We start from the raw sequence: 23,062 nt of genomic DNA on the forward strand, positions 1-23,062 counted from the left end.
GACAAGGGGATAGGAGCTGTATGATTCTTATTCCTTATTATTCTATGTCAATCCCCACAAAAAAAGCATTTGCATACAGGAATGCTTTTGTAAATAGAGCGCTTGGTTCTATTCCGAAAATAAATCTAACTTTATGGGATAAAAAAACAAGACATGTAGTTGAATAATATTTTATTGTCAATAGCATAGAAGAAATTGAATATTGATCCTTCAGAGCAAAAAAAAAAAAAAAAAGAAAGTTGAACCTATTTACAAGGAACGCCAGAGAAGAGGTGAGGGAGGGACTGTCACAAAATCTTCAGTAAATGTGCTCTTTTGATGGTGACATAATATTTGAACTGGCAGCGCAGTGAACTGACCAGACCAACTTTTTAAATTACTATTAATGTAAGTTACTGATGAGCTGTCTACAGTAACTAAACCCAGAGACTTGGAAAAAACACGTGTCAAAGCAGTGGGAGCACTCCAGCAACTTATATTTTCTAAAGGTGTAACTTCCTTTCCTTGCCCACTATTACATTAGACAAAGGGTTCCTTCAACACTCAGAAAATTCTTGTACTGGCTTCCCTGAGAGTCCCTGTGCATTTTAAGTCCCTGGTTGTCACACATCCAAAATCGTGTTGAGTCAGTTAGAAGCCCATGCCAGCCGTCTATCACCAACCAAATGACCAGACGGGCAGTCTATCAAAAGTGAAAGTGAATTTTTAATTAGATCTGAACTTCCCCTTCAGGGGGCTGCACTTCAGCTACTATGGGTCTGCAATTCCTTACCCAGCATTCCGAAATCTCAAAAAGTTCTGAAAACAAAGCTTGTTCATAACCTGATGGCAAACACATTTGTCAGCAAACGCTGACACCCCTGGGCTACTTAGAGTTCTTTCCCTTTTGTGTCAATACTCTACGATTTGTGGCAGAAATAGTAAGGTATTGATTTACATACAGGGTGTTGCTTCGGACTCTATCAGCGGAGTTCCATAACATACGGTTTGGGCAACATATTATCTTTTTAAAACCCAAAAAAATCAAGAGTTTGAAGAAAGCATTTGTCCCACAGAGTTTAGCATACAGACCTGTGGCCCTACAGTAGCCTGAACACGTGCCCAAGTTTCATGGGAGCCAGGAAAGTTTTGTGGATCCCGAGCACATTTCTTCAGCCTTTTAGGAAAGTGGGAATGTCTGGAACATTCTGTATCCCAGGGAAGGGAGGCAAAGCTCTGAGACTAAAATCCTCCTTATAAGAATTTTCTTTGTGAAAGATGGTATTCCTGCCCATAACCCTAGATAGTTTGACAAATAATGAATACATATTTCTCCTCTGGAGTGATTCCTTTTCGTTCCAAGCATTGTCTTTTATGGGGCGGGGGGAGGGGACAAAAGAAAAGATGGGCCTATTAGTGTGAGGGCTACATATGACAAGTACCAGAGGGTTCTTTATCCAGCAATATTAACAATTTATCACATTTAGAAAGTGATTCTCTGGATACAGAGTTCACAGAGAAGTCAGGTGGGACTTCACCTGGGCTCTGCGACTTAAGGAGAACAGAACTTGCCAAAGAAAATGATGTTTCGAGTTTTGTTGTGCCTGATGATATAAATAAACGGGTGGTCGGCATTGAATTCATCCTTGTGTTGTAGGATTCGTGATCCTGGCACCTCTATGGACTCCCCACCATCTTCAGTTATTTCTAAGCACACTCTGTGAATAACATTTGAGAGGGCCACGCCCTTGGTCTCTGACATTCCAGAGAAATCAGATGTATTCTCATTAAAGATATTTTTCAGCCCTAGGTTTTCCAGACTAGCCTTGGCATCAATCATCTTTTCCACCTTAAATTTTGGAATGGAGAGTTTGACTTTGGCATTGGCCATGGTGCTGGGATTGGTCCACTGCAAGAGTGTCTCTGAGTTGAGTTGTTTTTCAACCTGAAGGACAAAAGAGGGAAGAAATGTTTTTTTTTAATTTTTATTCCCAGTTGTAAAAGAGAACCTGCTTGATGCAAAGCATCAAGTGTCACTGTGAGCCCAGTTTCGAAGCAGTACAGATGGACCATCAAAAATGGAATTGGCCCTGCAGTTTTGGTATGAGACTGATTTCTCATAAATGGTCTACCAGCTAAAATTCTCCTCCTCCCCACCCTGCAACAATGGTCCCTTTGTACTGAAATTTATGAGGGCATTTCTTTTAAGCTATAGAGTAGCTTTATAGAAATAAATGCATGGGTTATGATGGTGCATTAAGTAATAGGGAAACAAATATAAATTCGAAGCGTTTTTATACATAATGTTTCTTGAATGCTTATTTTGATTTCTCTACCAGTAAATTCATGTACCAGAATATTCATGTACTAGACATGGCACCAAATTCAGTAACTCAAATTAAAACTAAAGTACGCTTGCTTGAAATGAGAATTTGACCTATAACCATTCTTTAATAAGATAATAGGTGGTGAATACATCCATTTCAGATGGTTTTTTTTTTTAAGTCAGAGGTAAAAAAGATAAATATGTGAGGAGATGGATGTGTTAATAAATTAGATGGAAGGAATCCTTCAATAATTTATATGTTTATCAAATCATGGTATACATTTTAAATATCTTACAATTTTATTTGTTATTTATACCTCATTAAATCTGAAAACTAATAAGTTACCATGTTCTCAACCTGCATAAAAACTAAATATTCACCTACCATAATAGGAAACCCCTAAATCTGTGTTATCCAGTGCAGTGGCCAGTATGTGGCTATGAAACACTTGAAATGTGGCTAGTGAGGACGGAGAAATGCTCTACGTGTAAAATACACAACAGATTTCCAAAACAACAAAGAATGTAAAATATCTCATTAATGATTTTTATAATGAATGCATGTTGAAATGACAGTATTTTGGAAATACTGGGTTAAGCAAAATTTTTTATTAAATTTTTTTGAAATGAGAGATATTCAATGAAGCATGAAATGGTTTAGTCATAAAATTCTTCACTGCACAAATCTTAAATTGCTCCTTTTGCTCTGTACGTTAATAAGGGGAAAAAATGGTATGAGGGTATTTTAGGTCCGTAAGTAAAGCGCATGACAGCTGAACAATGGCTGAGAGAGAAAATGAGACCAAGGCATGAAGTAGAGTCAAAGAAGAGAACAGTGAATAAAAGAATAGACAGGCCTTACAATTCAGTGAACAACGTGATGGATGAAGCATAATAAGTGAGGTAACAGGGAAGATGGTGACCAAGTTAGATCGTCCTCTGGAAAGTCAGGGAGTCACTGAGAAGTGACTGGAAATGCAGTGGGAGACCCCTGGGCTCCTCATGATTCCCTCCTGCTCCTGGCCAAGGACCCAGGCCCAGGTGGAGGGAAGCTGGGAAGCTGGGAGGGGAGGCCTTGAGCTGCCGGCCAAGGCTGACAGAGCAAGGGGGAAGCTGAAAGGCCATTCACAGACAGGCATTTCAATTTTGTGCCTCTTACAACCTGCCTAAAATATGGAGCACAATAAAATCTCATATATGTGTGTATGCATTAAAAGAACTTTTCAAAACCCACGGAACGTACAACACAGAGCAAATCCTAATGTAAACTGCGGACTTCAGTGAATAATCACATATCATTATTGGCTCATCAGTTGTAACACATGTACTATGTTAATACAAGATGTTAATAATATGTTAACTGTAGCCTAGAGTTCAGAACACAGATTCCAACTTCCTGGGCTCAAATACGATTCTACAAACTACTGACTAGTCATGTGGCCAAGCCAGTTACCATTCCCTCTGCGGCTTAATTCCCTTGTGGGTGAACGACTATGGTAATAGGTTCTAACCCTAGGCCTGTGCTGAGAATCAAATGAGATAGTTAAGTACAAATAGGGAATTTACAGTTCCTGGCACACTGAAGTGCCAGATAAATGCTGGCTGTTTTGAACATTAGAGAGGAGGACCCAGAAAGGACCACAAAACCCTGGGAGACGACTCAGCTGGTGATGCATAAGCCAGGGCTGTGGCCCCTGTTCACAGCCGCACAGCGCGGCTCACTCCTCTGTTTGCCCCCGTGGGCGGGACCTTCCGGCTGCGCTCCGCCCCCCGCCTCACCTTGTCCAGGCAGGTGGACTCGTCCTCCACATCCCTGGGCAGCAGGATGAGCATGCTGAGGTGCTTGTTTTGAAAGGGGAGCTCTATGACCTTACAGTTGATACCGTCGATGTGGCCCATGCAGAATGTGGCTTCCAGACTCATCATTTGCACTGGCTTGGTTTCCGTCTATAGAAGCAGAAGAAATCTGGGCTGCTTGCTTTTCAAGTCACACAAACATATATATATATATATATATATATATATATATATATATATATATATATATATTCCCATAAAAGACAATGACATAAGCTTTTATATATACACACACATATATACATACATAGCTACACACACACATCAATTTGTATTTGTTATAGTTCCATGAAATACCTCAAAGATTGCTCCTCTTTCTTATAAGAGGGGCAAATTAATGAGCCCTTTGTATTTTTAGGTTAGCAATACATAGCTGTGTGTGTGTGTGTATCCTCTTTGTGAGACTAGGTACCACACTAAACTTTTAATAATATACTTTCATCAATTTAGTCTAGCCTTTAAAGTAGACACCGAGGACATGAGGGAACAGTTAGTAAAGCCACTCAAAAAGTTTGGGGGCTGACAGAAGCAATTCCAAAGAAACAAAGGAAAAGTAATAGCCTCTGCTTCAAAAGAAGGGTGTGTCCCCACGCAGCTTTGAGTCATGTTTTATTGCTTTGTTGAGTGAAACACTGAGAGATCAGTGACATTTAAAAGCCACATTTAAAAATCCGAGGAGCTGTATGTGACAAATATTGCTGAAGAGTCTGACATTTTGTGCCTGGCATGTGAGACGTGCCCCTGTATGCGTGGTCAGTCCTGCCCCTGGCAGGCAGCTTGGGGAAGACCCACTGTAATTGGGAAGACAAACTGAGCAAGAGGAAGCGGAGGGAAGAGCTGGCTCCCTCCCTGGATGGGTGGGTGAGGTGAGGAGGTTAGCAGCCCTCTCAGCAGTGACTGTCCTCTCCAGGGACAATGCCCAATGGAACTTGTATAAAGACCCATGGTGTGCACAAAGACCAAACAGGTTTAGTCTTCTATTGACTGTTTATTCAAACTGACCCTCAGGGATTGGTCATTCATTCAACAAACTTTTGCTGAGCACCTACTAATGTGCTGGGGCCTGGGCAAGGAGTTATAGAAACCGAGATGTAAAAGGCATTCATTGCCCCTGCCTTTAAAAAGCCCACGCACTCATGAGGAATCTAGATAGGTAAATAAATAATTAGAATTGACTATGGAAAGCACACCTGGAGTGTGGGGGGGTAGGAGGCATGGGGGAGTAATGAGAACAAAACTCTATGGATATAAAGAAAAAGTAACAAAAGTCACTCCAGTGAACTCAGGTATAAATTGTATCTTGAAAGTCTTTCCTTCCTGTGTTCTAGCATTAAGGTTACAATATTTAGCAAAAACATAAGTGATTAATGCTAGGTACTTTAGGTGCTGAGAGGAACCTGAAAACCAGAATCAATGCAGAGGAGGTAAGTAAGCTACCTTCAGATGCTGACTGAAGTATACATTTGAGTCTACATTTTTAGCACAATTCAGATCTCCTCAAATGAGACCAAGTCACATCATCATACAAACTCCTGGGGTTTCCTAGATCCTCTAATGAAATGGGTCGATTTTCCAGGTTCGGTTCTTTTGTTTCTTTTATAGGAGAGGTACTTTACCTATGTCCATGAATTCTTTCTAACATGGGATATGGCCTCAATTATTCACCTCAATAGTATTAATGAAACTTCAAGTTTTTAATTCCTCCCCATAATGATGCCCAGAGCGGCAGGTGAGTAAGCTATACTCTCTCCTTCAGAGCCAACAAGTACCTCAAAGCATCTTATCAATTAAAATATCTGAACCCTTTACTTCACTATGAGCAGATGAGAAACAGAAGAGTAGATTAACCTCGAATGAGATTCTCAAATGTCCCAGGTTTCAGGATGTTCCAAAGGCGTCTCTCTGAGGCTGGCTTTCGGTCTGTTTCTCTCCTTGCTTTTCTTGCTAATGGTCCTAAATATTTGTAGCCATTTTCCAGTAGGTGTTTTGGCTTTATTCACTGGGCTCTAAGTTCTATAAGCTCTCCCTCAGCTCAGACCCTGAGGACATTCTGGAGAAGAGTGAGAGTCTCTGGATTGTGGTTCTTTTTTTCTACCAGGAAAGGCATGCTACCCCCTGTGCCTCAATTTCCCTCATCGGAGTGGATTCCTATGGTCCCTTCTCTTGCTGTGATTTTTCAGATCTATAGTTGGGACCCTTTGACCTACCTTGTTGACTCGGAAAGGGCATTCTTTGGTTTCTGATTCAGGAAATTTCTTCATCCACTTTCCAACAAAGTAGGCAGCATTAACCACAAGGATTTGGGTCTGGTCACTTACACTGTTGTCGGATAAAATGTTCTCAAAGTGGCCTGCAAACAGTTTTAGGAAACCACAAATTGCACAGGGTTATTCTTCCAAACCACATTTGCTATTCGCATGCCTGTCTGCTCACTGGGTATTGAACACCTGCTAGAGCCATACGAGCTAGGGTTTTGGTAGCCCAGCCTCCCTCCTTTCTCTCTATCTAAGAGAAAGGCCACAACCAACCTACCAAAGACCCTTAGGGAGGAGAATGAAAGGAGAGAAGAAGGGAAGAGGAGGAAGGAGAACACAAGCCACCACTTTTGAACGTCCATCCTGTACCCGACCATGGGCTAGACACTCATATACATGACAGCACATGTTTCTCCCCATGTTACAGATGAGGAAACTGAGGCTTGGTGGGAAGTCACTTGCCCAAGATGAAACACGAGCAAGAGTGGATTCAGGATTGAAAGCCTGTGCTCTGGAATGAAAAGGCACAGCTGCTTACGTTTCACCTGGCCCTGTGCTCAGCATTACCCGTGTATCGTTCGCTCACTTCTCTCACAGTGATCCTATGAGGCAAAGACCATCATCCCCATTTGACAGTCAAGGAAAATGAGGCTCAGAAAATGAGGCCAGGGCGCTTCATAATGCATGTGGCTGGAAAGCAGTTCTGACACGAGGACAGGCCTCCACCTTCTCCCCAAATTGCAGTTATGCAGGCAGCCTGTTTGCATCAACATAGCTGTCCTCACCACCATGGGCTCAGTGACAACTGTCATTACTGTACCGCTCAAATCCCCCGAGAGCGAAAACAGTTCACTGGTGATAATCCCTTAATAAAACTATGTCCTCACATTTCAACAGCACTGACATTTTCTGCAAAGCGTTTTCATTTACCACATGTCTTGGAGCTTCATACCACCGCCAGGGACCCCTTCACAGGCCTGTGACCTGTGCATGACGGGCCCTGCACTGGTTTAAAGCTCTGCTGTCACCATCTTAAAATTCTTAATACATTTTTTTAATAAAGGACCCTGCATTTTCATTTTGCACTGGGACCGGCAAATTATGCAACTGCTCCTGCCAATGCTATGGGATGTGTTGAGTGTGTGACAGTGTTATTGAAGAAACCTGAGACCAGAGAGGTGGGGGAGCTGGTAAGTGGCCGACTTTCAACGTAAGTCTCCAGCTCCCGATTCCAAAGTCTGAGGTCTTTTCATTGAACTACATTCTCCAGTAAAAGCCTTCAATGTATGAAGATTTAAAATCAAAGGCCGTTGGAGAGAAAACACAATTATTTAAAAATTTTAACAGCAAAACTGTTACGCAGCCGTGTAAACAGGAGCTGCTCTTTGCTTAAAATTGTTTTAATTTGTTTAACCTGATGTTGTTACCTACACTAGGTTTTTCTTTACATATGAAGGCAAAGAAACTTCATTTCAATAATATATATATATATGGTGTGTGTGTGCATACATGGCTATGGCTACCATATATTATCTTGGCTATCACACTTTATCGGTTAGCTTGTATTATCTAAGTTGATCCTCACAATAACCATGTAAAAATTAAACTAGATAACATAGGCCCCATTGTGCAGGTCAGAAAACTGAAACTAACTTATTCAGTTACTAAGTGGCAGTGTCTACAGTGGAATCTGAGGTCTTGAATGATTCCAAGGCCATGTTCTTGCCACGTCCTCACTCTGCAGTTGTAGCATGGATGCTATCATTCCTGAGTCCTCACAGCGAGAAGGCCATTCAGACAGGAACTGTGTCTCCCTTGCTCAGAACTGTATCCCTCACTAGCCGGCAGTTACTGCAGTGGTGCCAGAAAAATCCATCACTGCTGTGTACTCCTACACGATCAGGTGTTTTGTGTTCCAAAGGGTCCCTCCCTGTATAAATACAAATGTGTTCCTGGGACGGGGAACATGAGTGCTGATTTGCACTCTGACTCGTCTGAGCTCCAATTCATTTCTAGCAAGGAGGACTACTCATAGAGAATTTTAATGGAGGGAGGTGTCAGGGGAGGGAGAAGCTCGAGAGAAGCATTGAGCAAGAGACTCTAGTAGAAGTTGCAGAAGAGACCCCAGGGCTAGCAGAGGGCTCACCAAGATGTGGATTTGTGGGACTAAGGACAAGTTTCCATCCACTATAATTTGTTTTCTTTCTTTTTTCTATTTGTACATTTCACTGCCTAGGACTCTCTGTCCTTTTTTCCTTAATACTTGTTGCATTTTTTGAGCTAAAAGTGACCTCAGGGAACATCAAGTTATAGTCCAAGCCATTCATTTCCAGACTGGAAAACTAGTCTCACGACTTGCCCAAAGCCATACTTTGTTAGAGGCACAGCTGAGGCTCCAGGAGGGTGTGTGGCAGCTCGTGGGAGAGCAAGGCAAGTAGACTAAAACTGAAGCGCCAGGAATTTCTGCCAAGTGATGACATGATGAAGGAAAGGCCCAGAAATCCAAGTTGTTGAAATAAGTGGCTTGATAGGCGAGAATTTAGCTTCTGTAGTGAAAATATCCCAGGAATCCTCCACGTGTTCAATCTTATGCTTAGCAGAAAGATTCATGAAAAGGCAGGGTCTGTCTACTGAGCGATTTATAGCAGAATAAATAAAGAGACTTGCCATCTGTGAGATCTTTGATTGCATTGTTGATCTGGCCTTTTGTTTCTTCCAATTTGTCTTTGAAGTCAACTGTTTCCATTTCTTTTGCATAGGGTCTCTTGGTAGAGCTGATGAACTCCTGAAAAAAATCCAGTTCATAAAATCACAAAGTACTCACAATCTGTAGTCAAACCATTACATTGTTACAAGGTTCTAACAAAAAGACTTTTAAATGTCTACTATTATGAACACACTTTCAAAATCTGTACCATTATGCAAATTGAAACCTCATATAGAAATCAATAAATTTTCTTTGTATTAAATGTTTCATTTCTTCAATTCTAGGACAAGATCAATTATTAAATACATCCATCAATTTAGTATCAAATTGGGGGGGGGGGGAATACTTTGCTAAATGTACACAACAATTATAATATGGATCCCGATTTCAGAAACATTAAAATGTGAATATATACATGCATGTGTCTTAGGATAGAAGAAATATAGAGAAAAGAGCAGAAAACTCTTATTCTCAATGAAACAAACAAATACTCTGTAGAGGCTTGCTACTCAAGGTGAGGTCCAAGGACTGGCTTCAACTTCACCTGGGACCTTGTTGAAAATGCAGAATCTCAGCCCCGGCCCCACCCACCCAGACCTACTGAATCAGAATATGTATTTTAGCAAGATTCCAGGGTGATTCGTCTGGTGTTAAGTGTGAAAGACAGTACTGTGGAGAACATAACAGTGATTCTAATTCTAATGCTTGTTAAAGATACAAAACCCTCTGTCCCATGTCCCTACTGGTCTTGATTCAGGTGATCTGAAGCCAGGAATTTGCACTTTTAATAAACACCCAGGTTGTTCTGCTGAAGATGACCCTCCTCAGACCAGGCTTTTTTGCACTATTGCTAGTAGACTTGCAAAGGATATAAAACCAACAGGAGCCAAGGAAAGCAGCCTCAAAAAAAAAAGAAAAAATCCCTTACAACTCTTGGTTTGGTTGAAATCATCCCAAATGTTGAATAGAGAAGTTCAACCAAACTAAACATAGCTGATTTAATGTCTGAATTCAAGTCTCCTTGAATTTCTTCAGAGCAGCTATAGCCTGAGCCAGTTGGATTCTGTTAATTGCAACCCAGCCTGGGGACTGAGTGCTGCCAATGACTGATAGAGATGGGGCCACCTAAGAGCATTAGAGCCTCAGCAAGGCCAAAGGCCTCCACTGTCCTCACTGCCAGCAACAAAATGTATTGAGCATCGCCTTAAGGACCACCTGGAGAGTCCCACGCCCAGGCCCCAACTCACATGTCGATTTTTTTTCAATTCCCCAGGTAATTGTTGAAAGAAAAATGGCTCTGTGTATGTGACTTCAAGCAGTAAGAATAAACTCACAACATCTAGTGACCAAAATCCTCAAAAGACCTCAACCAGAAAAAACAACTAGCTACTGCAGAAAGTAATAAAGCTATGGTAAAATAGGTAACTGGTAGTCAAGATTTGGAAAGCTTGAAATTCTGACCATCCAAACACAAATTGAATCAACTCTGTATTTCTAACATAGAGAATGAAACTCTATGTAGTCTAGGATATTGGCTATGTGTTTTAAATACAGATTTTTTAAATATTTGATATACTCTGGGATCAAATTAGAGTACCACAGTATTCTTGACATGATTCCTTAAAAAAAATTTTTTTAAATGGCTGAAATTAAACACTCAGAGCTACCTTGTGTAGAGATCCACAAGACCAGCCTAGTAAAACAAATAAAACCAATCTGGGACTGATGAAAACTGTTAATTCATACAGTTACCATTTTTCTTATTGATTTTGACAAACATCAGAACACTGTATACATAAACAATGAGAAAGAGAACTGAAAATGTTGTCCCAGGCTGTATGCCCTGCTGTTTAATGGGGAAAGGTCTAAAGCATGAGCTGTCTTGCATCTATAGAGATACATTTATCAGCAATTCCATTTTCCATTTCTCTGAGTGAGGAAGCTAAGAGGAAGGGTAGGATTTGTGAGCATTTGAGAGGGAAAAGGGAAGCCCACAAGCTTCTTTATATTTTGAACTAGAAGATGTGACTGCAATTGATGCCCGCTGTATTCAACTATATCTCCACTAGGACTGGTTCATTTTAATTAGCCTCAAATCGTAAATGAGCAGCCAAGAAATGAGTTTCACTGAAAAACAGAGAGTTGTGAGTCAGACCATGTGAAAATGGCACTCCTGGGAAAAGGTTACATCTTGCTAATTGCTTTAAACCACTTACTGTGGAAGGATTCAGAGACTTGTCTACGTAGAGCCTTTTGATCAGTTTCAGTGAGTAGAAGGAACTAAGTTTGTTTACATCCGATGTTACAGTTTGAAATCCAAAGGGCACGTCTTTGACATTTTCAAAGTGAAAGACCTGTAAAGACCAAAAAAAAAAAAAAAAAATCCATGACCCAGGAAGCATTATCTCTTCCCACTGCAGGGGATACATGGTAACTGTCAACCACCACAGGGGGATACAGTATCTCCTGGCTCCGTTGTCCCGTAAAGCAAGGCTTCTGAAACAACACTATTGACATTTTTAGCTGGGTAATTCTTTGTTGCAAGGGGCTGTCCTGGGCATTGCAAGGATGCTTAGGAGCCTCCCTGACCTATTAGGTACCAGTAGCACTCCTTCCTCTGTGACAACCAAAAGTGTCTCCAGACATTGCCAAATGTCTGGGGGGTGGGGAGAGGGATAAAACTGTGCCCACAGAGAAGCACTGCCATAAAGATCCTTTTCTCTGGATTTAACGATAGGGAAATTTTGCCCTTTCTTCAAAATGATGCCTCTATTGCTCACACAGAAGGCTTTTGGAACTTGCAGAAGAGTGAAGCTGGATTATAATTTCTATCCAATTTAGAGACAAGAAGAGAGAGATTAATAGCAAGAGAGACAATCACTAGGCAGGTATCAGATTCCAGGACAGTGTCTCTTCGCCAGGGTCTACCTGGTCCCTTTAGTGGCTTTAACAAGTACCAAATGGGCTGATGTGGCATTTATGGTAGGCAACCGCCATAAACGGTGGGCTAATTTCTAAGCCACTTAAAACTAGGAGGCCATCTTCCAGACGGCTTATATCCTTTTGTTTTGTTCCTAACTTTTCTTTTCCAATCAATAGCCCAGCACCTCTTCTGTTTCACGGTACCACAAAATGTGATGTCAGCATAAGGTGATTCTCTCCTCACACTTAACTCATAATAACGGTTCACAGAGGCCACACCTCAGGGAATGTCACTAAATGGGCACATTGCACCAATGAGTCATACAGGGTCAGATTGGCTGGTCCAAGGCAGTGCATAATTCTCATGCATCGTGACAGGTCAAAGGACCAGAAAATTAAAGAAGCCAGGGAACTACTGCTGAGGGAACAATTGCGTGTACTGAAAAGGCCATAATTATTATTTTTTAAGAACGGACCCACTACCAGGAAGTTTGCTTCTGTGTCCCTTCTCTTCTGGGACCTGAGAAATGAGGAATGGGAGAAGGGGTAGAGATTGGGGGGTGGGGAGGTGAGAGAGCAGGACAGATGACAAGATACATTCCTCTTCCCACAACTAAGGGTTCCTTTTCAAGTCCATTCAATTTCAAATCCTTCACATATTATGACCCAAATCACATTTCCTGGTCATATTTTTTGGGGATTTATAGGTATAAGATGTTCCCTTTCTAAATGCTATGAGCTCATAGAAAGACTCTGTTGAACCTAGAATGATCAACATAAGAAGAATAATGGAATGGAATTAGAAGGGCGTGTACATACATACTATCTAAAAGTAAATGGGGGATGGGGCTGGGAGAAATGGGTAAAGGGGGTAAAAAGGTACAAACTTCCAGTTATAAAATAAGTCATGGGGATGCAATGCACAGCATGGTGACTATAGTTAACAAAACTGTACTGGCTATTTGAACATGAACAGAGTAGATCTTAAAAGTTCTCATCACAAGAAAAAAAGTCTGTAACTATGCACGGTGATGGATGTTAACGAGACTTATTATGGTGATCATTTTGCAATATATACAAATTTCAAATCATTATATTGTATACCTGAAACTGCTATAATATTGTATGTCAATTGTAACTCAAGAAAAAAATAACAAAGCATGATGCTGTAAATACATTTTGTGCATAAGACAGGGATGTATATTTACGCTCTTTCTGGTTGGGGTATTGGCAGTGGAACATTTAATAAACACCATCTTGATTGATACTTACAATACAACACGTAGAAAGATGTCGGGTAACTTGCCAAAGGCCACTCATTAGTGCAAAGCTTGTGATTACCTAGCAGACCCCCAGGTTCTCCATCACAACATGGTGCCTATTCTCAAAGTGGGTTGCAGGACAGATAAACAAGCTTTCACATTTAAAAGTAGATGAAGAGAGTGCTAGAAGTGGCACAACTCTGACTCGGAGCAATTTTGACCACAGAGCCCCGTTTGTCCTTCCTTCCACACTGCCTATGTGTTCTAGTAACTCTATTCCCACTCAAAGCAGAAACAAGTTGTGGGGCTTACCTGTCCAATTTCGTTTGCTGTGTCACCTTTGGTTCCTACTTGAGCAAGTGACAGGGAGGTGGAGAGACAGATTGGAGAGAAGAGGACATTGCCTGCTGGCTCCTTTTCACACAGTTGTTTGAACAGGTCAACTGCAAAAGCTGAATTTGCCAGCTGCAGGGCGTCCATTGTGGGCCTGCAACAAAGGAGAAGCATGTGGTTGTTTCTCAAGCATCTTTAAAGTGTCCTCAATTGCGTTCTGCCAACCCAATAAGAATTCTCTTCAGACAAAGTAACGGTCTTGGGTAGAAGAGAAGAAGGAACTTCCAGTAAAGGCAATTTAAAAAGCCAGTGGTGAACGAACTTCTGAGCCAATGCCCTGATGTCTGAAAGGTCCAGCATGTGAGCTCGTCTGTGTGTACAGCTCTGTGCAGAATCTCCAAATTCAGGCCTACTCGACCACAATGGACATTGAAAGGAGCCCAGCGTTCACGCCTCTTCCTCAGCAAGTGGTCAGAACAGTTGACAGCACTGATCAGAACGAGCTGGTTTTATTTATCCATATTGTTTCAATTAGGATTTAAGTTAAACCATACGAAATTGAAATTTTGTAAGTCAAAAACAGTCAAATCACAGCAGCTTTTGTGTGATTCAGTTTACTATTTACTAGTAATTGTTATGGGTTGAATTCGTGTCCCCCAGAAAGGCATGTTGAAGTCCCGTCCCTGAATACCTGTGAATCTGACCTTATTCAGAAAGCAGGTCTTTGCAGATTTACTCAAGCTGGGGTCATTAGAATGGCCTTAATCTAATATGACTGGTGTCCTTATCAGAAGAGGAGAAAAGACACAGAGACAAACATGCAGAGGGAAGATGATGTGAAGATACCCAGGGAGCAGGCCAAGTGACAACAGAGACAGAGATTGGACTGATGCTTCTAGAAGCCAAGGAGCTCCAGGGGTCACTGGAAACACCAGAAGCTAAGAGGAAGGCATGGAACAGAGTCTCCCTGACAGCTTTCAGAGAGAGCATGGCCCTGACGACACCTTGATCTAAGACTTCTGGTCTCCAGACCTGTCGGAGAATGAATTTCTATTGTTACAAGTCACCCAATGTGTGGTACTTTGTTACGACAGCCTTAAAAGACCAATACAGTAAGTAGTGCCTTAGCAGGGTACGTGGCATATGGCAATACGTAATAAACAGACGCTGTCCCTGTGTTTGATGTTAGTACATTACCTACTATATGGAAGACACTACACACAGCGTGATAAGCATCACCTGAGTCCCTCCTTCTCCAAGCCTGCATTCTCTTTGGGCAGATATGTAGAAAACACGTAGAATGAAGGGCTGCCTATGATGTAGGAGCGGTATAACAAATAACACGGGAGTTAAGGAGCGAAAGGGCAGCTTCAGCTGAAAATGTGGAGCCTGGTAAAGTGGAGAGAGCAAGCGGGACTCCAAGGCTTGTCTGAGAACTTCTTATTCCAAAGCAGACATTCCCTAAGTGGTGTCTGCTGACCCTGGCCGTCCCTAAGACCCTTTCAGTCTATCCATGAGGTCAACACCATTTTCATAATAATACTTAGACCCGATTTGTCATTTCACTCAATCTCTCACAAATATATAGTGGAATCCTCTAGAGGCTATATGACGTATCTTCTAGGAAACCAAGTATTGAAGAGATTTGCAGAAATGGAAAACACAGTGTACTCTTCTTCCTATATTTTTTTTACTTTTGAAAACAGGTATTTTTCATAAAAACCTGTTATCCATGTTAATATGTAATTGTAACATTATTGTAATGAGTTAGTAAATAAATACTTCTAACTTTTTCCAGTTTTAATTTCTAATTTGCAAATACTGATAGGTATAATCAACATTTTAAAAAAAAAAAGAAAAGAAAAAGAAAAATAGCTCTTTGGGATCCTCAGTCTGAAGAGTGTAAATGGGTCCTGAGATTGAAATGTTTGAGAACTGCTGTTCTAATGAAAGGTCTACCTATCTATCTAGTCCAGTAGTTACTGACCAATGCGGAAGGCCCCCGGGTAAATGGAGAACTCAAGGCACATCCCTTTTCTAGGAGGCAATCCAACCTGCATGGACTCTCCAGGCTCGGCCTGACCCCAGCACAGGATGTCTCTACGGAACATAGGTTGATGTTACCACCCCTGGGTGACCACTACATAGATCAAGGCTTGAAGCTTTCCCCCAAAGCAGTCAGGTACTGTGCAGTCATGTGTACAGAGAAGGAGAGCGAATAAGACACTGAAGGTCATCAGGTAGGACACGCTCCCAGGTGTCAAAGCATCACTCAAGACGAAGGGCTTCCTTCAACCAGGACCCAAGGATCTAATACAGTCAAATGCATGAATAGGATCCTAGTTTTGTACCTTCTACTTGAACAGAAATTCAAAATGCAAAGATGTAAGAGTAAGATCAAGAAATGGGTCCCTGGTCTTTAAACATTTTTTCAGAATTCTCTCTTTTATGGGACATATGGCTTGTGTGTAGGATGGACTCATAAGGCTGTATCTTGGACCCTGTAAAAGCAAGTTCATTAACAAATATATATATTGTTGACCTGTGCATGCTCACTGGTCATCGCCAGTAACTTCCTCCTTCACTTTACGTCCTGATAAGCACAGCTACCGTGTTTCCCCCAAAATAAGACCTACCCCAAAAATAAGCCCCAGTTAAGATCTTCAGCCAGACAGACACATTTAGTACGTTATGACGATGTTCCAGAAGAAGATGACATGACTGTATTTGAATAAATGGAGATTGTTGTACATGAAAAACTAAGACAGCCCCTGAAAATAAGCCCTAGTGGAGCAAAAATTAATATAAGACCCGGTCTTATTTTCAGGAAAATATGGTAGGTGAACTCAGGTCAGTGTTCTCATTAAAAACCTATTACAAAAGGGAACCTGAAGTCAGGGCGGGCATCTCACCTTTCTTTAAGATATGCACCCTTATTCTTTCCCCGGGTGTGGTGTCAGGATGTGCAGAGGGTAGCGAGACAGAAATGGAAGCTTGTGGAGTGTCTCCACCAGTATTTCGATGAGGAAATTAAAAGAAGCTTCACAAGAGGCTTGGGGAATCCGTGTAACAGACTTTCAAGACAAGTTGTCTGGCTTTCCCCAGAAGCAAACTGGGCCTCCATCACGCTGAGTTTGTCTACATCTGAAATTCAACATGAGCGACTTCTCCAGCAAATGGATAAGCCTCAACCCAGATCCCTGCAAACTTCTCAAACCTTCCGCTTGAGGCCTCATCACATTCATAATATGAAAACACACCAACTGCTCTTTAACAAACACAAGTCGTTCTTCCCAGAATGTATTTAACCACCCTCCAAGAAGAGCAATTTAAAGGATTTTGCATAATCGATAACAAACTTTACTTTTAAAGTAGGACTTCCTTTGGGTAGGAAAACCGTGTCTAAGACTTTGAAATGCTCCGCTAAGGGACTCTGACAGCAAACACCTAGAAGTGGATTGAAGAGGAAGGAAATGTTTGTGTTACCATTTTGTTCCGCTGAAGTATTACTCACCCATTTATTGTACGACTGTGAGATACGTTTAAGCTAAATGGCTCTGAGTACAGCTCATGGTGGTTTTAAGTACAGTTAATTACACAATACAATTAACACTGTGTTGCAATCCAAGGCTTAGATTTGGGTCCCTGTTGAAAAACGTAAATGTGCGCACACCTGACCTCTGAGGCTTTCCCATGGGTGGCAGACGCTTCCTTTCAGAGTCCCTTCCTTCATACAAGAGTCCTCAGTGCATGAGTCCAAACAGGTCTGCCATCCCACCCACGTGCTGACTAGCTCCTTTCTCAGAAAATTCTCCTTAGGTTGGGGAAGCTCACAGCCCTTAATAGTTAAGGTCCCAGTAACAATGATGCTGTTTGGTGCTTGACAAAGGTGTCAGAAAAGGTCTGGACTTGGACCTTGCTGTAGGGACAAACAATCACCAACTACATAATTAATCAGATTGTGCATGGTAAATGTGATGGGTTGTTTGGTGATTAGTCTCAAGTTACCTAAGAACACTGTGAAGAGTTAGTTGGTCTGAGGTAGTTCACGGGAGGACTTTGGCCACAGCCAATTGTCACCTCACTGTGCTGCCACAAGACACTCAAAGCATTTAAACGGATCTCAGCAATGTGAGCAATACACCCGCAGGAATATACGTCAGGTTCCTACACGGGCCATTCTGCATAGCAAATGCCAGGAAAATTACGGGTACAAGAGTAAAGAGATGAGCGATTCCTACATAGTAAAGTTACCTATCTAATGATTTGTGTTCAGAATGCTAAAATTGCTGCAGACCTTTTTCATTTTATTATCACTTTGTTACAGAGATCACTTCTTTGGTCTTCATGAAACCCTTCTAACTGGTTATAACAAATAAAGAGAATTCCGTTTACAGCTCCAACGTAGGAACCACTACATCTTTTTGTCACTTACAAGTTTAAACATCACTTTTATTTTAACCAGAGAAGAGGGAGGTGGAAGTTTAAGCAATAATACAAATGCAGCAAATGAGCAACAAAAAGTTGTAAGGATTTATTGGGAAGTTGCTTTTAATTGCTTTCATTTCATTGCTTTCATTTAATTTTTTGCAATATGTGCTAAAATCATATACCAATATGTCCTAATTCATATACCTTTAAAGGGGGACAAGATCTTGGAATGGATTTAGTCTGGGTCCACCTCTTCATTTTACAGATGAGGAAAGTGAGGGAGACCGAGATGAAGTGGTTCTCCAGGCCACCCACGCAGGAAATGAGAGTTGTTAAACCAGATCCGTTGTTCACTTCTCCCAGCACCCAACCTGGTGCATCCGACCATAGCTTCCCACCATCCTAACCAGTCACTGTGTCTTCGCTGGTCTTTGTTCTCTCAGAAGTCTTTAGTGCTCCAAGACTACTACGTGTCCTGCATTTCCCCTTAAGAGATACCAACATACTTTGCATGGGTGTTTTTTTTTTTAATCAACACCAACTTTTTTCCATCTGATTTTCCTACTTGAAGAATTTCTTGTTCTCTGTCTGCCATTTATATTGCAAACTATGCATATTATATTGCTTTCATTCAATAAGTATTAACTGAGCACCTAATGCGTGTCCAACACCGAGAGAGGAATTAAGAAATCAAAGGTGAACGCAGCACGGGTCCTGCCTCCACCACGCTGTCAGCCTGGAGGTGTGATGCATGTGGTAGATGTGATGGGGGCACAAGTGGACACAAGAGAAAGCTCACTTACAGTAGAAATCTCAGCAAGATCCCCTCAGACAGTGACATCTAAGTAAGTCACACTAAAGGTGACTCCTAATGACAAATAATGAGTTAGCTATGCAAAAATGTGGGCCAGAGAGAACTGACACAACTCAGACTGCAAGCTGTCCCAAATGAATGGAGATGCACGCACTAGAATGTGAGAAGGACTTACAGCTGGTCACTGGGCCTGCATAAAGATTTCCAATGTTTTCAATGCATCTAAGTCAGTGGTTTTCTAACTTTGTAGACCCTGTGGGTGAGATACATGCCCTATGGATAGGTTGACCATATGGCCCACTTTGCCGGGGTCAGTCCTGGTTAATGCTAGTTGTCCTAACATTAGCAGTAGTGCCCCTTTCAATCTCAAACACATTGTATTTTGAACAATATATATTCGCCCTACCTACAGACCATCTACCACACTTTTCTATACACGTGTGCATGCACACACACACACACACACACACACACACACACACACACAGAGCTATGTGCATAACTTTCTCACCCTTAAAATCTTTTTCACTGTATCAGATTATTGTGGCTATCATGCAGCCTAACCTGCCTCATATAACAGATGAAGAAAAATGCGGCAAAAAAACTCTCTAAGTATTTGGTGTAGCCAGTCCTTAGGCGATGCCTTGAGAAACCTTGCCTATAATAACACCTATAATTGAATGCCACCAAACACAGCCTCTGCTGTCCATATTCTAACTTCATAAGGAAAACAACCAGAGCCAGATTAAGAAAACAGGAGTCTTGCAGCTTCTACTGTGTGGAAGAATATCATGAGGATTAAACGAAGCGATGAAATGACTAGATGTGTATGAAAATTGCTTTGTTGGCAGGAAAGGACACCACAGCCATCAGTAATAAGGTCGACTGCCTGATTTCCAAAGGCAGGAGAGCGTCTGCTTTGCTCACACATTCTGCTCCTGTTTGTTTAGAAACCTGACCTTGACCACTGACCCATCCTACTGCTGCCTAACAGTAACCTCGAGCCAGACTGACCACGCCAGAATGACCAAAACACTGCTGAGGCTGCATACTCTCAAAGTCAACCCACAACCCAGAGGGACTGCCGTGGCAGGATTCAAGGCATTAGGAAGCAAAGATAGAAACCTGTTGAGTCATTTTCTCTGGAGAATCCTGTCTACAGGCAGCTCCCATCTCTCCACCCATCGAGGAACCCCAGCAAACATTTGCACCTACTGGTGGGACTGAGGTTTGAGACCCACCGAATTCTATTCAAACCTTCTGAGTGGCAGAGAGGGTGGAAAAGTTTTAAGAGTACCTAGGATGTCATAGAAACGCCCACGAGCTTTGAGTCTGAAGGCTTTACTTCTACTTACAGTGCCACCTATAAGCTGTATGACTTTGGACACCTCTGTGAGCCGCACTTCTCATCTACAAAATGAGGGGCTGAGATCAAATATGTCTCAGACCCCTCAGCTTTGCGAATCAGAGGCGAATCTAATAACAAGTCCACTGAACAGCCTGGCATGTTAAGTTGATCTTTAATGATACGCTTAAATGAAGCCATCAAAACAGTAGCATCTATGAGAAAGAAACTATGACCCAACGAGTTAGAAAAGTTGTCCAAGGATACATTTGAAATCTGTAATTTGTTTCAAGTATCCTGAAACGCAGAAACAGGAAGGGAGACTACTTCTGCCTGGAAGTAGTTGCAAGAAAGTGAATGCTGACTAGATGCTTTAAAATGTCAAAAAGAACAAAGAGCAGTTCAAAAGTCTGACTCAAACCCACAAAGGCAACCAGGAAGGTGAGCCAGACACTCAAATACATTTCCACCTTCTCCAGATTTTGAGTACCACACCCAATACTGAAACCAGCATTGCAAAATTTGTTCTTAATTCCGAGAAACCGACTGAAAATGTGCTCCGAATTACTTTCTCCTTCACGAATCACACTGTCTTGCCCCAGCCCCCATCACCACCACCAAAACCTCCTAGCCAAGTTATTTCTTCACAGTCTCACCTTGTACGGCTAAGTGATTTCGCTCCCTACATGGCATCCTGGTTCTCAAAGGATGGAGAGCTGCAGATGCTGCCATGTGGGCGCTGGGGGGTGGGGGGATGGGGGGACTGGGCAGCAGTGCTGCATCCTATCCTGAAAACAATCCATTATGTCGACTTTGTTCACCATCTTGAATCAGCTCAAGCACCTCTCTTAAGAACTTCCCCCAAAAGGGAAATCGCCAGCCCTGCTACCCCCACTCTGCTTACCTGAGTTACAGTTATGCACGGCAAGGGAAGAGGAAAGCAAGACGCAGGACCTGGGTGTAGAGGCAACTCTGTGGGGCAGAGCAGCCTGCCGCTCACCTGAAGCCCGGGGCCCCGCCCACTGTGGCCACTCCCACTCTGCACTCTCCCTCCCACGGCTACACTCTCAGCTCTTACTCATGTCTGTTGGCAGCTTGTCCGTAATTGAAAAAATTATTCAGGCTGAAGGTGCTGTTGTCTGCACAGCTTCTAAAGGCCTCCGACATGCTCAGGCAGGAAGGTGAGATGGTAAATCCTGCCTTGGGCTGAATACATACATACATAAAGGGCAACCCTTGTAGTCACGTGGGTCCCGAGGGTGAAATATTATATGAAACAGAAGGGCTATGTGATGGTCATAAGAATTCATACTTCTCAAATATGGTGGTACCACAAAAAAAACACCCTAACCTCCAATCCTTCCGTGTAAACTGACGTGGCTCATTCTGCTACATGCCAAAGAGGTAGCTACCTACTCAACAGAAGGGCAATCATAAAAGAAGAGGGTATATCAATTAAATAAATTACACTCAGCGAAATATGTAATGCCAAGTTGATAGCAGCTGCCAAGAAAATATGGTGATTAGGATTGCACAGCTCTGGCCTGAAATCTCTTTGTGGAACTGGGCTCCACTTAGGGCTAATACTGCCTTCCTCAGCGTCTTCCTCCTGTAGGACCCACACCCTTCCTAAGGAATCTGTTGTCAGGAAAGCACCTGAGACAGGTAATTTCTTCTCTGCTCTGCTCATCCACGGTGCCCTACTGTTCCCTTTCCACATTGTGTCATAAGAATCTATTTATCATAGGTTCTCCTCTGTCTGACTGTGAGACTCTTAAAGGTGAGGACCAAACCTCGTTCAGTTTTGTAATACCAACACTCCGTGGGGTCGTGATGGGCAGAATGCAGTCAGTAAATGCTTGTTGACTAAAGGAATGAGAGCAACTAATTGTGCTAAACTAAGATTGAGAAAGAGCTTTCCTTCTCCCCAGGCCCTGGGTATTTTATTATTAACCAGGATCAAAGTCATCAACTAAATGAGTTGAATTCCGAAAATAGAATTTCCGGAGTCAATGTGACAAGTAGAGACAAGAGAGTCGTAATAGGTGATGTGGCAGGATACCTCTCAAAAATCACACCTCCAGCTGTAGTGGGGTTTGGGGCCCTCCAGCTGTTGTGGGGTTTGGGGCCCAGTCATAAATTTGGAAACCGACCCGACCACTGCTTGAGAAATCCTAGACAAAGTGCCTAACCTCTCTAGCCTCAGTTTGTTCATCTGTAAAATGAGACACATACATACATGAAGAGACAGTCCATATAAAGTGTATGGCACATAACGTGTGCTCCCTAATAATGGTGGTGATTATCACCCCTTTCGCCTACTCCTCAGGCAGGCGCAAGCTCCAAGAATATCAAAGTGACCAAAAGACTGGTGCAGGATATTCACATCGAAGTCACTAAAATCACTTATTGAACACCTGCTGCATGCTTGCGACTGCGACCCAAAGATTTTAAGAGACTTGCACTTAAATCAGAGAGCTTGGTCCATTCTCCCTTTTGATGGCTGAATTCCCTCCACAACACTCTTGTTCAGTACTTGTCTAACCTGGACAGAAACACCCAGGAATTTGATAGGAATTTGGCAACACCCAAGGAAACCCAAACATAATTCTAACTGTCAGAAATAAACGTTTCTTTAAAAACAGTTCGTGGGAAATGATATGCCTGTTTGTAGGAAGAAGCACTTGCTCTATAATTCCAAAAATAATCTATAATTTTCTTCTTTCTTTTATTTACCACATAAACTATGTTATTGACTGTATATTAAAAAGAGTAGTTTTTCTTTGGAGGGAAGAAATGTAGCTTAAAGAATGAATTATCCATTCATTAAT

General features: G+C 42.0%; 1 protein-coding gene across 1 annotated transcript; it reads right to left on the bottom strand.

The window, feature by feature from the left end:
- Positions 1–201: 201 nt before the first annotated feature.
- On the bottom strand, positions 202–21,223 carry SERPINB5 (serpin family B member 5). Its single transcript, XM_019729364.2, has 7 exons — positions 21,136–21,223; positions 13,621–13,795; positions 11,341–11,478; positions 9,085–9,202; positions 6,370–6,512; positions 4,085–4,252; positions 202–1,924 (listed from the first exon to the last, which is right to left on the bottom strand). Exons 2-7 carry the CDS (start codon positions 13,786–13,788, stop codon positions 1,532–1,534), a joined length of 1,128 nt encoding a protein of 375 aa, XP_019584923.1. The 5' UTR covers positions 13,789–13,795; positions 21,136–21,223; the 3' UTR covers positions 202–1,531.
- Between the last annotated feature and the right edge of the window lie 1,839 nt (positions 21,224–23,062).

This window comes from Rhinolophus sinicus, linkage group LG09 (genome assembly GCF_036562045.2).
Source record: "Rhinolophus sinicus isolate RSC01 linkage group LG09, ASM3656204v1, whole genome shotgun sequence".
In the NCBI taxonomy this organism is placed as follows: Eukaryota; Metazoa; Chordata; class Mammalia; order Chiroptera; family Rhinolophidae; genus Rhinolophus; species Rhinolophus sinicus.